The sequence below is a fragment of the Monodelphis domestica genome, chromosome 6, assembly GCF_027887165.1.
Source record: "Monodelphis domestica isolate mMonDom1 chromosome 6, mMonDom1.pri, whole genome shotgun sequence".
NCBI lineage: Eukaryota > Metazoa > Chordata > Mammalia > Didelphimorphia > Didelphidae > Monodelphis > Monodelphis domestica.
In genome coordinates, this window is record NC_077232.1 from 216,855,882 (window position 1) to 216,873,792 (window position 17,911).

The 17,911-nt window shown below is 38.3% G+C and overlaps 1 protein-coding gene across 1 annotated transcript; it reads left to right on the forward strand.

Moving 5' to 3' along the window:
- The first annotated feature begins 230 nt into the window (after nucleotides 1-230).
- SAP30 (Sin3A associated protein 30) lies at nucleotides 231-5,738 on the forward strand. The gene is made up of 4 exons (XM_001365238.5): nucleotides 231-572; nucleotides 3,132-3,257; nucleotides 3,603-3,701; nucleotides 5,406-5,738. Exons 1-4 carry the CDS (start codon nucleotides 231-233, stop codon nucleotides 5,526-5,528), a joined length of 690 nt encoding a protein of 229 aa, XP_001365275.1. The 3' UTR covers nucleotides 5,529-5,738.
- Nucleotides 5,739-17,911: the final 12,173 nt, after the last annotated feature.

The following is a 17,911-nucleotide window of genomic DNA, read 5'->3' on the forward strand; positions in this document are numbered from 1 at the left end:
GTGAGTTGCCGCCGGGCTCGGGGCCGTCCCGTCCGCCTAGCGCAGGTGCCTTAGGGGTCGGGGAACGGAGTGACTGAGGCCGGGGCGCGGGCTGTTACCTCTGTCTCGCTCGCCTGCCTCCCGGCCCGGTCCGGGGCTCGCCTCAGCTCGGAGGAGTGCGTGAGCGGAGGCGAGAAGGGGACTCCTCCGGCCACTACCGCCTTTTTCCTTGCCTCGGAGGGGAGGCCACCATGAACGGCTTCCCCCCGGACGAGGTGAGCCGGGGAGGGGACGCCGCCGCCGCCGTGGCAGCTGTGGTGGCCGCCGCTGCCGCTGCCGCCGCCGCCGCCGCCTCGTCCGGGGCCGGGACCGGGGTCGGGGCGGGGGCCGCGGGCGGGGCGGAGGTGCCAGGCTCAGGACCCGCGGCGGCCGCGGCGGGTCCCCCCGGCGCGGCGGGACCGGGCCCCGGGCAGCTGTGCTGTCTGCGAGAGGACGGGGAGAGGTGCAGCCGTGCGGCCGGCAACGCCAGCTTCAGCAAGAGGATCCAGAAGAGCATCTCCCAAAAAAAGGTCAAGATCGACCTGGACAAGACGGTGAGTGACCCCGAGGCCCCGGCGCCAGCTGCGAGCGGGTCCGCGGCAGGGGGAGGGGCCGGGGGCTTTTGGGGTTCTCCTCCCCTCTACCGCCTTCATCTCTCCTCCGCCCCAGCTGCGGGGCAGACTCGTCGTGGGGTGGCGATAACAAAGTCACTGCAACTCCTGCCGCCCTGGCATCCTCAGTCCTCCAGCCCACCTTGTGTACCTTCTTCCCCCTACTCTCCTTCCTTCCTTTTCTCCTCCCCCACTCCATCCACCTTCTCCTTCCTCCAGCCAGCTCCAACTCTCTCTTCCTTTCCCTGCCGTCCTCCACCTCCTTCTCCGTTTCTCTCATTCACCTTTAACTCCTCCAGCCCCCCCCCCTCCGTCACCTCCACCTCCTCCCCTATCCCCCTCACCCCTTACTCCTTCTCCTCCTTCCTGCCTCTTTCTCCATCCCCTCATCCACCTCCACCTTCTTCTCCGGCTTCGCATCCACCTCCACCTCCTCCCTCCCACCTCTGACTTCTCCTCTCAACTCCTTCCCACCCCCCCAGTCAGCTCCAACTCCTCCTTAACCCCCACTTTCTTCTCCACCTCCCTCTCCTCTACCCTTCCTCCCCTCGGCGTCTTTTCGGGCACGTTTGGGAAGCGAAACAAAGCGGGGGAGCGATCAGGGGAAGAGTTGTTTTCTTCGCAGCCCCGTGGCCCAGCCTGGCAGGGAGGCTCCTTTGTTAGGCTTTCCGAGCTGGGACGTGGAGCTTGGCTCCGCTACTGTTGCCCCTCGGTGCTGTGTTTAGAGCTGCCCGCCTGATCTTCGGACAAAAGTAGAGCTGTAACTGGTCGGGGGAGAGCGGGGCGGGGGGCTCCCTTCGTCCCCTTCCTTTCCGCCCCCAACACACACAGAGGCCCGAGAGAGAGCCTGAGCTCCTCCCCTCGCCCCCCCCCTCCCCCGTCCCCCAGTGGCCCAGGAGCCCTGGCTGTCGGTTGGGTCAAGTAAACGGGGATCATTGCCTGTGCCTAGGACAGTGCCTCGTGGGTGTGTTGCACGTAGGGCTTTGCCATTTTAACTTCTTCCTGGCAGCCATCGGGGGCTGACCAGGTGATCTTGGCCGAGGTTATTAGAAGCTGCATAGGATCCCCTTAGTTTGTCAGCCTGGAGGACAGTGAAACTGTTCGCTCCAAAGACCAGTCAAAAGCTAGTCTAACCCTTCTTTAAAAATAAGCACACGCCTTCCTGGATTTTAACTTCCCCAGAGCTTAGAAATCAGTTCGTGAGGGTCTGTTCGACAAAGTCCCTTACATTAGACAAAGGATCGCCCTTCAGTGTGCATATTTGTCGGAAAAGTGCAAGAAATCAACTTGCACATCTGTTAACGGCTGTATTTAATAAGGTGCTGTGCTTTGGAGGCTTGGAGAAACAAAAGATGAAAAATGACTTTGTCCCAAGGAGCTTGCTTTTTACCCGGGTTTTTTTGTTTTTTGTTTTTAAGTGAGATGATAAAAGGTTGATAGAATGTGTTGGGGGCAAAGGAGTCCTCCATAGTATTGAAAGAAAATGTGAGGAAGGAGGGCTGAAGGATCTGAGAGCTTGGAGGAGGAGGCACCTGAGCTACTCCTTGAAGGAATTTTGATTGGCTGAGCGGTGGAAGAGCCAGCATTCCAGGAACTGGGGAACCAGGCCAGGCCAGCCCAGCCAGGCACAAAGAAGACTTTTCCAGCTCCGGGACTAGCTAGTATTTCAGTTTGAGAACATAGAGGAGGGGAAGTGATGGGAAATAATTTGACTCTAATGTCAACACAGTTTTTAATGGTTACTGTTACAACGGAAAACGTTATAAGTAAATTAGTTGTTAAAAGGTTAAATTGTATTTGTTTCTGCCAGTTTTGTCTTCCTGGGACCAAAAGTTCCTTTAATGATCTTGAAACTATTGGAGAGTAGCTTCCAATTGAAATAGAAATATAGATACAGTAAAGTTAATTCAGTTTATTAAAAGTCAGAAATGAAAAACTTCAGTTTTTAATAAAGAATGTGAATTAGAAGTTATCCCAAGAAGTTGATCTCCACTAAGTATTTATGAAACCCTGAATATAAGTTGAAAGTTATGCCTGGGAGAAAGAAGGGAAAAAATTGAGAATATATATTACACTTAAAATGATCCTCTCTAGAGAAAGCAACATTATAGCCAGGAAAGCTCGGTAGTAAGACAGTTTTCCTCATATTTTAAAAAGACAATCCTGAACTCTGCCTTCCCACAGCATTTTGATGCCAGAAAGTAAAGGCCTAGAAGGAACTTCTGTCTTTCTTCAACAGCATACTGTTTCTGAAATAGTCACAACTCAAGGCAAAGTGTTCTTTTCTTTGTATCAAGTGAATCTGAGGTGATTTAAAGTGAAAGATTCTGGAAATAATATGATAGAAATAAGCGTGTCCAACTTAGCTCTTTTCTTGACACAACTTTTTCCTTAATCATTTGGTATAGCATATGCTATTTCCAGATTATATTCTAGATTTAAACAATCATGAAGTTAGGAGCTTTATGGAAAACTTGACTTTTGTTGTTGCTTTTCCCCTAGGCAAGGCACCTTTATATCTGTGACTTTCACAAAAACTTAATTCAGAGTGTTCGAAACAGAAGAAAGAGAAAAGGGAGTGATGATGATGGAGGTGATTCACCTGTGCAAGATATAGATACTCCAGAGGTTAGATGCATAGTTTTCATATGATGTTTAATATATCATTTTTGTTTTTTCAATTCAACAAATACTTATTAAATGCCTATATCATGAATTAATTTTCTTACAGTGAAATAATAAAGTAGCATATTATTGTTAATAGTTATGCCTTCAAGTAAATGTCTTTTCCATTTTAAATCTTATTTTGATGTTTAACATTCCCTGTTCTTTAAGAAAAGGTTCTTTAAATCAATAACAACTTTGATTTTTTAAATGCATTTGGTAACTTTTTACAATGACTTTTAATTAACCTAATGATATTTTAACAAGTTATGGATAAATTGATGCTAATAGGTTTTTAATTCTTTATAGGTTGATTTATACCAATTACAAGTCAACACACTTCGGAGGTACAAAAGACACTTCAAGTTACCAACCAGACCAGGACTTAACAAAGCACAGCTTGTTGAGGTAGAAGCCATTTTTTATATTATTTAATAGAGAAAAGGTTACATTAAATGTGCCTATTTCCAGAAATGAACTCCCATATTTTTGGCAAAGCTTTCTTAAATTTTTGGTATAACTCCTTCTAGATAAATTCAAACATTGTGCCCCAAAGGATGATTTCAGTTCATTTTTAATGAATATTGAACCATAAGTTAACAGCTTATTGTGAAAAACCAGGTGCCTTACAATGTTTGTTTACTTTTTAGAAAATACATGCATAGGCCTTTATGTAATAACTGAAATAATGGATTATGGTTTTTTTCATTGTCCTTTTAAAAAATCAAGATTATAAAAATACACTATCTTATCAGAATTTTACTATACATGAAAAACTTAACACTTTCCTTTGATATCAGTAGCCATATTGTTCAAGATGTGGTATTAAGACTTAATACTCTTACTATTAATAAGGAATTTTGAATTATAAATGAGGTGTCCTAAAAGTCTTAGTGTAGATTTAAGCTTTAATAGCTTTAATACCAGTGTACATCCTGTATTAGTCCATACCATTTCTGGTACACAGGTTCACAGATGAGCTTATGAATTAGCTAGTTACCTAATATGCCCAATACTTCATGACAGTGGTCAGATAACTCAGAAATGTTATTTCCTTAGTGCATTCAAAATACTGAAATGCATTTTACAAAAAAAATTATAGAGCGTGATATCTCCATAATTTGCTATTTTATCTATTAATTGTTTCCTGTAATTGAAATCCAAAACCCTTAAGAAACATAGTGCAAAAGGGAAAGATAGGATTTCCCTGTGTGAGAACTTATAAGTCTTGGGCTTTTCTAACTATTTGTTAAGCAAAAGAAAATGAAGTTATAGATCGTAGAATATTCAGGCTCGTATTAAAATTAAGATTTAAAACCAAAACAAATCAGTTAAGTATCACTAATGTTTCTACTTTGAAGTTTTATTTAAAAAAACAAACTAAACTTGCTAAGCTATTAAATTTCTGAAAGCCAAAATTATATTCAAACTGGAGCAACTTTATATTCCAGAGGGAGAAATGCTGTCTCCAATTCTAGCGGGCATATATTTTTATAATTTATTCTGCCTGTATACCAAGTATAAAAACTTGGGTTTTTAGGCTGTGAGCCAAGTTTTCTATATGGGTGGGGTTTTCTTTGAGAAGTTTCTGACTTTCAGAAGAAAAAAAGAATGTCAATGTATCATGGTTTAATCTAATAAAAAAAACACTGTTTCCTTTCAGTTATCCATATTTAAATGATTTCCCTCAGAATCCTTTAGTGCAAAGAATGGTAACAGGAGATTTTGATTTTCTTGTACCATACTAGGAAAGAATTCTTTCATCTTGATAGATAGTTGCATTTTAAATTTGAATAAGGTCATTGCAAATGGGAATTAGAAGGATGTAGATGTGTCTTAGTGGGCTTATATGTGTTTCTATTTTGTTCCATTAAAGTGCATACTTTAAAAAATGAGTTGTTAACTTTCTAATTGTTTTCAGATTGTTTGGTGGTTTTAAATTGGTTAGATAAGGAAGCTTATTTTCCTTGAAAATGTGTTATCTTCTTAATCAGTATATATATTTAAATTAATAGATTAACCTATAACACATTAACTTTTTTTGTATGTAACTATTTGAAATAGTAAGATGAACATATTGATCTCTAATTTCCTCAATTTTTCTCTTTATAGATAGTTGGTTGCCATTTTAGGTCTATTCCAGTAAATGAAAAGGACACCTTAACATACTTCATCTACTCAGTAAAGAATGACAAGAACAAGCCAGATCTCAAGATTGATAGTGGTGTTCATTAGGATAACTGAAACAAGGACTAAAGCTTGGATGTACAGATGCTAAGACTGTTTTTGAAATACAGAAACATCCATTTATGCATTTTTTTTCCTATAGAGGACTTTTCTCTGGCTTTATTCTCTTTATTTTTGATCTTGATTATTAGCTGAGAGCTCATGTGAAATGAGTTTTCATAGATGAAAAAATATTTTAAATAAATGATATTGCTATTATAGTTGCTTCAGTGTATTTACTGTTTGAAATGACTTTTCTTATTCCCTTTTTCCCAATGTAGCCTAAGATACTTGTGCATCTGTATTTGTGTATATACACTTATATATGTATACATACATATGTGTGTATATATTTATATATACAGACACATAATTATCTTTTTAGTTTTACCATTCTAGAACTCATTTTTAAATTTTAATTAAAAGTTGATAAATTTTGTTTATTTCTTTGAAACAGTTTAAGTGTTTACAGTACAATAATTTGGAATTTAGAACAGAACATTGTTTCTAAACTATCTTAGCATTATGGGAAGTCTGAAATGATCACTTTCCTTTTAACAGTTCTTTTTTTTCCCCTAAACTTCAATTAACCTTCAAAGGTATGAAATTACTTAATTCTTATAGTAATTGATTAAGATTTTTTTTCCTGCATGGAATATAACTTTATTCTTTTGTTTTTTTAATTTCACACACATACAAAAACACTTGTGTCATCTTTGACAGAAAACAGGAGCAGCTCTATTTCATGAATGACAGTACAATTAAAGCTAAAATAACACAAAAATAATTGTGGCAGCATATTTTGAAAGTGTAGGATATCAGCAAAGTTGAGAGGAAGAATAGTATAACAAAATTAATTCCATTATTGGAGTAGTGATACTGATTATATGCATTGTTTAAAATGAATTATATTTTATGAATTTGTTACATAATAGATTTATAAAGCATTAGAAGATTTGTCTTTTCATTTTACTGTTTTCTTTATTTATCTGTTATTCACAAGTCAGAAGTACAGAAACGTGCACATCTTCAGGAGAATTTGGGTCCCACATGGCTTTTTATATTCAACTGATAGCTTCTTTATTGCCCAGTCTCTAATTGTCTCTACTTTGGGAATCTTTCCAGTCTAATTCATCTGTAGTTTGCTGCTTGAGATCCTGTTGATTAACTAATTTCTTATAAATGTACATCAAGTCAAACAACTTATTATATAAAGAAAAAGCTACAATGAGAATGGTTGCTTCATCTGGGAAATTTGTGAACTGGGACTGAAGGAGAACATTGTTGCAGCCAAAAGAATACAAGTCATATCAAATCTTTCATTGATCTGAATGTGGGCTCTCTAGGTAAACTCTTCCAATGGGAAAAAAAATAACAAAATTCATTTCTAACTCTCACTGTATTGTTTTCTTTTATTTTTGCAAAAAGCTATTTATGAAATCAACTTGACCTAAGAGGTTACCACCATTAATCATTGTCAGACAATACAAAAAAAAATTCTGATGGGAATTTGCAGAGTCTCAGATGGGCTATTAAGGAGATGGGAACCCTAGCCATCCTTTGCCCTCCTTCCAAAACATCTCCTTTCTCTTGTTCCCCATCATACTGTATTATTTTAAAAAGTTAACTGATGAGTTTTTAAAAAATCAGGATAAGCTATACATAAGTTGCTGTTATGGGCAAACCCAAAATAGGTTCTAGAAAACTCAAAACAATTATTCCTTAATTAAATCAACAGGAGGCAAATATGAAATGGTGTGAATTAGAGGGTAAAATATACCTTTTACCTTTTCTCATATTAATGCAAAGAAAATATTAATTTTTTAAATGGGTATAAAATTGACAACTGGTAATTTAGTTAATTTTGCTCTGTAATGTGTTCTTTTGAAACTAAGATAGGAAGAAAGTACAGGTGGCTTCCTTTCATAAGATGTTACTTGTGTTATCTTAGAGTTGGATAGCTTCACAAAGAAAGGGAAAAAGTCTCAGAAACTAACTTTTTAGATAGTATTTTATGTTCTACAAAGTGACAAAGTGCTTTCTTCATAATAGTTTTGTGAGGTGTTAGTAGTTAGATAATGCAAGTATTATTGTATCCATTTTACAAATGAGAAAACTGAGGTTCAAAGAGTTTGATAATTAATTTCCAGCATCCAAGATTGCATTTTAATCCAAGTCATCTCAGTCAACAAGAATTTATTTAGCATGTATGATTTACTAGGTACATAAGCACAATGCCTGGTGCATAGTAAATGCTTAAAAAGGAGATTATTGATTGAGTGCTGAGGACCTAAAAAAGGCAGAAACACTGTATTTGTCCTAATGGTGCTTACATTCTAATGGAGAAGATCACATGTAAATGATTGAGTATATACAAGTAGCTATGGGTGATAGATACCATAGTGCACAGAGCGCCAGGCCCTGGAATCAGGAAGACTCATTTTCTTAAGTTCTTGGACTTATCTGGGTAACCCTGGGCAAGTCACTTTACCCTGTTTGCCTCAGTTTCTTCACATGTAAAATGAGGTGGAGAAGGAAATGGAAAACCACTCTTACTATCTCTTCCAAGAAAATCCCAAGTGGGGTCACAGAATTGGACACAACTGAAATGACTGAACAACAATAAATGGAAGGTAATCTCAGAGGGAAGGCATGGGGAAGGGCAGTGTTGTTAAGTCTTGAGATGAATATTGAAGGAAGTCAGGAAGCTAGGGATTAAATATTTAGAGGGAGAACATCCTAGGCATGGGATACAGTCAGGATAAAGACAAAGTGCTTTGTATGAGGAATTAGACCATTGTATAGAATGAGAAACTAGACCATTGTAACCAGATTGTGAAGTGAGTAAAGAGGAGAGGACTGCAGAGGTAGTAAAAGGTCAGGTCTTGGAGCTTTAACTGTCAAAATGATTTTGTATTGGATTTAGAGGTAATAAAAGACCATTGCAGTTTATTGAGCAGGGGAGGTGTGGTAAGATCAGTGTTTCCCTGAAGAAACATCTTTCCTTCCACCCACAACCTGGGTTAAATGTTTAATGAGTTATGGTGCTCATTTGATCCCAATGTCAAACCTGAACTAAGGGTATTAACATTAGAATCAAAGCTGACCTCAAGGCCAAGATTGTTGAGTGGGGGAATAGCCCTACAAATGCAGAGGAGGGTGATCCAATGATCGGCCACTTAATGACTGGGTCACTAGAGCCCTCTTAATTGTGTATGGGGATTCATCTCTGTGGAATATAGGGGATCTGGATGATTTGAAGGCAGAGGGATTAGCTCAGTGGATTCTGAATGGCAGAAGCTTCCCAATAGGCTAAAGAAAGTGCCAGGGCCAAGATTCCTTGATGACTATTCTTCAGAAGTTAGACTGCTAGCATAATTATGATTGAAAGTAAACAGGACTGGCCCATTCAGTACCTGGAGACAGAGTTCTCACTTCTATGTGATGAAAGCTGAGGATTGGCTGATGGAGCTGGTGGCTATACAAGTGAAGGGCTCTCTTCTAATGGAACTGAGAACGGAGAGGTCTTCTCCAGGAACCTAGTTGATGGTCTCTTATCCAGTGATTTAGGTTCCTAGCAGGACAACAGAGAAGAGTAGATTTGGAGCTCAGTCTGGAAAACTCACTCAGAATAAGAAAAAGCTTTAGATTTTTCCTTTAACTGCTTCTAGAGGGAAGATGATGACTCTCTCCCTTGAGGGAGATGACTGGGGGAAGATCCTTTCAGACAAGGAGCTGAAGTGGTTGCAAAACTTGAAACAGAATCCTGAAGAAAAATCCCTGGAGCAAAGACATCAGCAATATTCAATCTCCCAGAAGCCATGTCTGATTAAATCAATGAAACTCTGAAAAGGGGCAGGGTTCCTTTGCCCAGTAGTTTCTTGGATTAACTCTCCAAGAAGGCTTACCTGATAAGAATAACCTTTTTTTGGACTCTGGTTCATCCTTTTTGATTTTTTTCTTCTCCAATGCAGTTACCTTGGTCTTAAGAGCCTTGCTTTCTCAGAGGTCTCCATATACTGGAGAGAAGTAGCTTATGTCTTCCTCATTTGTCAAGATTCCTTCCTTCTCTGAGATGGTTTGAACAACTTCCTCAAAAGGGTTTGGGGGACCAAGAGGTGGTACTATTGGGAGAGTCACCTTGCTTTCTAATAAGGAGAACCTTCAGTTGACTTGGTAATTCTGAGTTAATGAATGAAGGTGAGGAACAGTCTTTATTTAGCATCCCCTCCACTGTGTTATCTAAGGCAAAAATTTTGTATTGCCTCCCTGATGTGACTCTTAGTGGGCCAGGAAATACCAAGCGCATGGCAGTACCATGAAGGTCTTTGTATCAATTTAGATCCTGGGATAGATTGTGTGCAAGAGGTTTATGACCATTTAGCTGCTTTACTATAGATGATCCTGATGCATGATGAAAAATTGTTAACCATACCAGAAACATCCCTGCAGTAACTGGAGCTGTTCCTACTCATCCTCAATGCCTCACATCAAGAGAAAAAAAAAAGTCTGACTTTACTAGATGTGTCATTGTCTATATTAGAGCTCTGATGTTCTTGATCTTGCATTAGGAGACCCACCATGAGCTATACAGATTTGGCATTACCAGTGACATGAACCAGTAAAAGACTTGAGAAACCGGATACTTCTGAAGTCATGGGGGAGAGTCAGGATGAAAGGGCCTAGGATTTATGGATTTTGTTCTCCACATTTTTATTTCAGTGGTTTCTGTGTCCCCCCACCCCCACCCCCTTGGTACTGCCTATGGTAGGGGGACTGTCCAGTAAAAGACTTGAGATTTAGTCCTTTTGAGGGGGTGGAAGAAAGGCTTAGAATTTCTTCCTTTTGCTTGCCTCCACATTTTTGTTTTGTTTGCTTCTGTCCCCCTCTCCCCCCTTTCCCTTCATACTGCCTATTCTGGAGAACTGTCTAATGAAAGACTTAAGACTAGGTCTTTCCAAAAATGAAGTGGGGTGGGAATAAGGAGGAAAGACCTAAAATTTCTGGGTTTTGTTCTCCACATTTTGTTTTTCCTTTCATCCAACCCCCTTTTCTTTTTTGGCCCTATCCATTTAAGGAGAACTGTTTAGGGAGAGCTCTACAAGAATTTAAGTGGGTCTCTAGAAGATCCTTAAGAACTTACAGTTTGTATTATGTGTCAGGGCTAGCTTTGCCATGGTCCAGAACAAGAGGACCATTAAGACCTTAAAATACTTCATTAGATATATTACCAACTGGAATGATATAGAAATAGGGTTCCATACAATGAGCACACAGTTTTTCTCCCAGAAGCCCCCCTCAATCAAGAGATAAAAAATGATACATCATTTTTGAGACTTCCAGCACCTCAGCCATGCATGCTTTCACCCAGCCTATTTATCACTATATCCTTTTGGACATGTCACTGATTTTGTTACTGACTTTGGTCTTCCTCATGCCATTCTCCACCTGACTTTGCTTGATCAAGACTTGATGGACTATTTCATGAAGATCACAACAAAGAGAGGCTACAACTTTAGTCTACAGCTGATAGGAAAATTGTGACATCACAGTTTCTGGATGTTGCCCTAGATTTTGATTGTAACATCTAGCTTTCCTCTGGAAAAGAACTTTGATCTCCCTGATGGTTAGATTATCACCATTGACAATGAGATGTTCTGGTGCTCAGAAACTTTCTTCCAATCATGTTTCTTGGGGATGGAACCCTAAAATATCTCCGAAACCACTTTAATTCAATAATGAAGTGTGACATTGAGATCTGTAAAGATCTGTATGCCAATACCATATTGTCTAGAGGTACCACCACATACCCAGGCATTTTTGACAGGATATGGAAGAGAAAAAAGCTATAACTTCCAGCACAATGAAAATCAAAATCAGTAGGTTACTTGAGTGCAAGTATTCTTTCTGGAGTGGAGGCTTCACCTTATTTTTTTGTCCACTTTAAATAAAAAAATTATTTTTTAACATTCTTTTCTTTTTAAATTTTGAATTCCAGATTTCCTCCCTTCTACCCTTCCTGCACCCACTGAGAAGTCAAACAATATGATCTCAGTTATATATGTGAAATCATGTAAAACATTTCCATTTTAGCCATAGCACAAGAAAAGAAAAATAAGAAAACGATTTCAATTTGTGCTCAAGAGTTCATTCATTCTCTTGAGGTGGATAGCATTTTTTCATTATGAGTCCTTTGGAATTGTCTTGGATTTTGTATTGATCAGAGTAGACAAGTCTTACACAGTTGATCATCATTAAAAAATTGCTGTTACTGTGCACAATGATTTCTCAGTTCTAATTTCACTTTGTATCAGTCCATCTAGGACTTGGCATTTTTTTAAACCACCCACCCCATCATTTCCCACAGCAAAAAAAGTACTCTGTCGTAATCATGCCACAGCTTGTTCAGCCATTTGATACATATCCCCTCAATTTTTAAAGTCTTTGCCTCCACAAAAAGCTGCTATAAATACTTTTGTACATATAGACCAACACTATTTGGCAAGTTACTGGTTATGTGGGATAAGTCTAAGGGGTCAAGTATGACCCTGAGATTCATACAGATATGGATCTCATGGAGGAAACCTTAAAGATTCTTGAAATAAAATAGTGGTCTCCAAGTTTCAAGTATCTCTCATTTCCAATCTGTCTTCTACTCAGCTGTCAAAGTAGTGCTCTTAAAATAGTGCTCTGCTCAAATTCCAATAGTTTTCTACTACTTGTAGAAATAAATACAATTTTATTTGTGTTATAGTCAAAATCTTTCACAGCCTAGTCTCAACTTACTTTTCCTTTACTCGATTAATGGTTCAGCCAGAGAAGTTGCCCAGCTGTTTTTCACACTATGTTCCATCTCCCATTTGGACCACCTTTACATTGGGATTCCTACATGCCTGGAATGTACACTCACTTCATCATTGTATCTTAGAATTACTCATTTTTAACAACCCAAATGCTACCTTATACACAAAGCCTTCACTAACCCCCTTCTGCCAATTGTCCCTCATGCAAATGATCTTTTATATTGTATATGCTTTTATATGATGTGCATGTTGTCTACTATAGATTGTAAGCTCCCTGAGGGCAGAGACTTATTTTTATTTTTGGGTTCCCAATGCTTAGCACATTGGCTAGTGTAAGGATAATTTTATAGTTGTGACTTAAAAATCTAAATTAATTTGGTCGCCAGGGAAAATCCCAAATAATAAAATACCCAAATCAGCTGGAAATTATGGTGATTTTAATTAATATAGAGAGAAGGAATTAAGGAAGAGAGAGAGAGAGAGGAAAGAGTTAATTTAAACTGTTCCAGCTCAGGCTGAACCAGGCAGGAGTTAAAGGCCTTGGCCAAAGTGGCCTCCCTGAGCCCAAGGGAAAGGAAGTCAGTCTTACCCAAGTCACCACAAGACTGTCTCAAGGAAGCTGTCTGAGGGAGCTCCTCCAGGTTGAGTTCCACCATTGAACTGGTGCCCAGGCTGCTCATAGACCTTTTTACCCTTCTGTCTCCTCCTCTAAATTTTTACATCTACCAATCACATCAAAGGCTTTCTCCAGGACTGACCATACTTTTAGTTCTTACCTTCTTTGATTAATTATATCTTTAGAGTTACTTCACACTTCTTTGTTAAGTTCACTTTTTGTTAGTTACTTGACCTTTTTGTGATTAATTTAACCTTTATAGGTACTTAACATCTTTTTTGTATTAAGATACTAAAAATAGACTTAAAGTTCTAGCTTTACTATAAGGTGAGAACTAAGTACCTTCATTGTTCAATCAGGAGATTACAACTTTATCTTCCCCTAAAGTACATCTAAGTAGGGTGGAGCAAATTTTAAAGTTCACACCAGCACATAATAGACATTTAATAAATGCTTTCAGAAAGACACTGCAATCCATTCAGAAAAACTAAATGTCAATTCCATTGACCAATTTCTTTCTGGGCTTTGGAGGAAACCACCTGGTATACACAATGGAAGAGTTGATTTAGAATTTTAAAAAAAGTTATTTGAGTAGCATCAATTAGACAATAATTATGGGTTTCAGATTTTGAAGTATACAGTTGGCTCATTTAGAACAGCAAATAAATCTGGTTGATCTGACTCCTTTTTCTTAGAATTTCTGGAGGATAGTCTGGTAGATTTGTGTAACTATTGTGGGGTAGTTTGTATAGTGTTTATTAGAGCATGTATTTAGATAGAAAGCCTTCATTGGCCATTTTATATGTATGGGGTGCTCAGGGAGGAGTAGTATCTCTGGTATGGAGGGCTTGTCGTGCCCTCCTAGGGCAGCTCTCCAGCCTTTGACCCCCACCTAACACCCAGCTCTCACTTGTGGCTCCTAGTAGCTGCTAGGATGCGGCAGTGGCCACACCCCGGGCAACGGCTTTGACAGGCCAGCTAAACCTTGTGAGGGTAGCCATCGACCCCTGGTGAACTAAGGCTTTCCTCACCCAGCATGTGAAGACTGCTTCAGCCAAACAGACAGAAGAAACCAATAAGAAGGTTCAACGGTTGAGAGGGCAACACAGCAAAGCACTGTGGAGTGCTTAGGGCATGTTGGAGCACAAAAGACAACAAGGCCATCCAATGCAGCTGAGGAAGTCTGCAGGTGTAACGATTTTTCGTGCCACTGGACCCAGGCTTCCAATGCCGAGAGAGTGGGACTGTCTCTGTGCACCGACTTTTCCACTTAAATCTCCTTCACGCACAAGTGTCTTTGTGCACACTCATCTATCATAGATGAAAACGCACAAAGACAATCATCATCCTTGGTTACTGAGAGACTACTACTACATATAGACCCTTTTTCTTTTTCTTTTATCTCTTTAGTAGTGGTATGCTGGATTAAAGGGTATGCACAGTTTTATAGCCCTTCAGGCATAGTTCCAAATTGTTCTCTAGAATGGTTGGACCAGTTCACAGCTCCAACAGTTTATTAAAGTACCCTCATCCCCTTTAGCATTTGTCATTTCAGATAGATGTGAGGTAGTACTTCAGACAGAAATGAGGTAGTTGTTTTAATTTGCCTTTAATCAATAGATTTATAACATTATATATATATATATATATATATATATATATATATAAAACTATAGATAGTTTTGGTTTCTTCTTCTGGGATGCCTGTTCATATCCTTTGACCATTATCAATTGGGGAGTGGCTTTTATTTTGATAAATTTGACCCAGTTCCCTATATAGTTGAGAAACGAGTCTTTTATCAGAAAAACTTGCTGTAAAATGTTTTAAATATTACTTCATTGTCTTTGGGTACATTTTGAGAAAATGTAGTTTTCTTGACCATCATTTAATTAGGTCTACTTTTGCTTTTGTTTTGTCTGAGATTATGATTACTACCCATACCCTCTTCACTTTAGCCTAAGCATAATAGACTCAACTCCACTTTGGTGTCTTTCTATCCCAATTATGTCTCTTGTACACAATATATTGTTGGATTATGGGTTCAAATTTATTCTATCCACTTCTATAGGCTAGCTCATCCAATTCCCATTCACAGTTATAATCACTAACTCCGCATTTCCCTCTATCCCATTTTCTCGTTTATCATTTTCCCTCTCTTTTTGTCCTGTCCCTCCTCAAAAGTCTGAATTGCAGGGTAGTGAGGTGGTTCAATGGATAGTCAGGTCTTACAGCTAGGAGATGCTGGGTTCAAATGTGACCTCAGATGCTTCCTAGCTGTGTGACTCTGGGTAAATCACTTAATCCCTATTGCCTAGCCCTTATCACTCTTCTGCCTTGGAACCAATGCTTAATATTGATTTTTAAGGTAAGTCACCTTCCCCCAAATATCTTTCATTCCCTTCCTCTATCTCCCTACTGAGTAAAATAGATCCTTATTAGATCCAACTGTCTTCTTTTTTTAACCAATTCTGGTAAGAGTGAAATTTAAGCTTTGTTTACCACCCCTCATTTCTCCCTCTACCCTAAAAGATCTTTCTTGTGCATCTCTTTAGGTGAGAAAAATTTCCCCATTCGACCTTTCCCTACCACTTTCCAGAGCATCTTTGTTTTTTTTGGAAATAATCACAATATAATAGATTCACACTCATGCTTTCTATGTAGACTTTTTAACTATTCTAAAAATGATATAGTTCTTAGGTGTTACATGTATCCTCTTCCCATATAGGAATATAAACTGTTTAACTCCATTGAGTCCTTTATGATTACTCATTCATGTTTACCTTTTTATGCTTTTCATGAATCTTCTACCTGAATATTAAAATTTCTGTTCAGCTCTAGTCTTTCTATCAGGAATGCTAGGAAGTCTTCCCTTTCATTAAATATCCATTTCTCTTCCTAAAGGATTTTATTCTTCTGAAGGACTTATGATGAAAAATGCTATCTACCTTCTGAGAGAGAACTAATAGAGTCTGAATGCAAATCAAAGCATACTTTTTTAACTCAATTTTTTGGGTTTATATTTTCTTTTGCATGACTAATGTGGAATATGTTCTTGTGTAAACACATTATTGCTTTTTTCTCTTTTAAAAACATTTTTATGTAGAATATTTTTCCATGGTTACATGATTCATGATCTGCGCACTACCCAGGAGCAGTTAATGTTTTTCAATTGTTTAGATCTAGTTTTAATTGTATGGAAAGTGTTTTGTAGTTGGGTTCATATAATTCCTGTGTTTGTCTTGGCAGACAGATTCCTAAATATTTTATATTATCTAGAGTGATATTAAATGGAGTTTCTCTTTATAACTTCTGCTGCTGTTTTGTTGGAAATATATAGAAATGCTGATGATTTATGTGGGTTTGTTTTATACCCTGCAACTTTACTAAAGTTGTTAATTATTTCCACTAGCCTTTTAGTTGATTTTCTGGGGTTCTTTAAGTATATCATCATATCAACTGCAAAGAGTGATTGTTTAGTCTCCTCATTGCCTACTTTAATCCCTTCAATTTCTTTTTCTTCTCTAATTGCTACTTCCAGTGTTCACATTATTACTTTTTAACAAATTGTTTATATTTTCAATGTGAGCAGGGGAAAGGGAAAGAGGGAGAGAATTTAGAACTCCAAATTTAAAAATGCAAATGTTAAAAATTGTTTTTCATGTAATTAGAAAAATATTTTAAAAAAAGAAATAGGCTCAGTTTTGCTGAATAGATTGTTCTTGGTTGTAATTCTAGCTCCTTTGCTCTTTCAAATAACATATTATAAGTCCTCTAGTCCTTTAATATGTAAGCTGCTAAATCTCGTGTGAGCCTGACAATGGCTCCATGATATTTAAATTGTTTCTTTTTGGCTTCTTGCAAGATTTTCTCCTTGATTTGGGAGCTTTGGAATTTGACTATTATATTACTGGGATGTCTTTGAGGAGATGATTGGTGAATTCTTTCAATTTTTATTTTGCCGGGGCAGTTTTCCTTTAAAGTTTCTAATATGATATCTAGGCTCTTTTTTTGATCATGACTTTCAAGTAATCCACTCATTCTTAAATGAACTCTCCTTGATCTGTTTTATAGGCCAGTTTTTTTTTTCCCAGTGAGATATTTCACATTTTCTTCTATTTTTTTCATTCTCTTTGTTTCTTGAAATCTTATGGAGTCTCCTTTTTATAATGAGCTCAACAACATCAAAACACATTATTTCCATATACAAAGAACATAAAAAGAAGACTGAATAGGAAACCTGAATCTTATGTACATCTTGAGATTATTTTAAAGCTTTTAAAACATATAACAAATTTATCATAGTAGTTCTGTAGTTCAATTTTCTGTAACTCCTTGTGAATATTTTGCTCTTTTCTGTGTGTTTAAAAAAATATTTCATTGGCACCTTTTGTTCCTTTTTCTTTTAGCATCCCTATCACTACCTCCCCCGCTGAGTTCTCTTTCTCTTTTCTTCAAATAAATACTCCCTTGAAATAATTTAATTTGTAATAGGAGCCTGGCATGTACACAGCATATTTTTTTTTTTACACAGCATCATTGATGCTACTGTCCACATGATAGAAGCTGAGCCTGCTTCTGGTGAAGTCATGATAATATATGAAGGAAATGACATTTTGGATCATGCTTGGACATTCTGTAACTGGTTCTGGGCCACTAATTATGCACATGACTGACAGAAGCCTCTTTGGCTCCATTTTTTGATCCATAACACGGGTACTTTCAAAAGCCAATAGTTGAATTCAGGCTTCCTCTTAGTAGAGACTACTAAGAGTCTAATGTTAGTTTGAATCCTTTACTGGCAGCATTATAGTAAGGAAAGAGATTAGAAGGGGGCCTTGGGTTCTTTCTTCTCTGTGGTCAAAATATGGCCCCGTGAAAACAAGCTTTGGCTCTTTACCTTGGTGTTTATTTTTTTGTTTTAGATGAAGGAGATTAATCTGGAGATTCTGACCTTTTGAGTTTCAAGAAATCA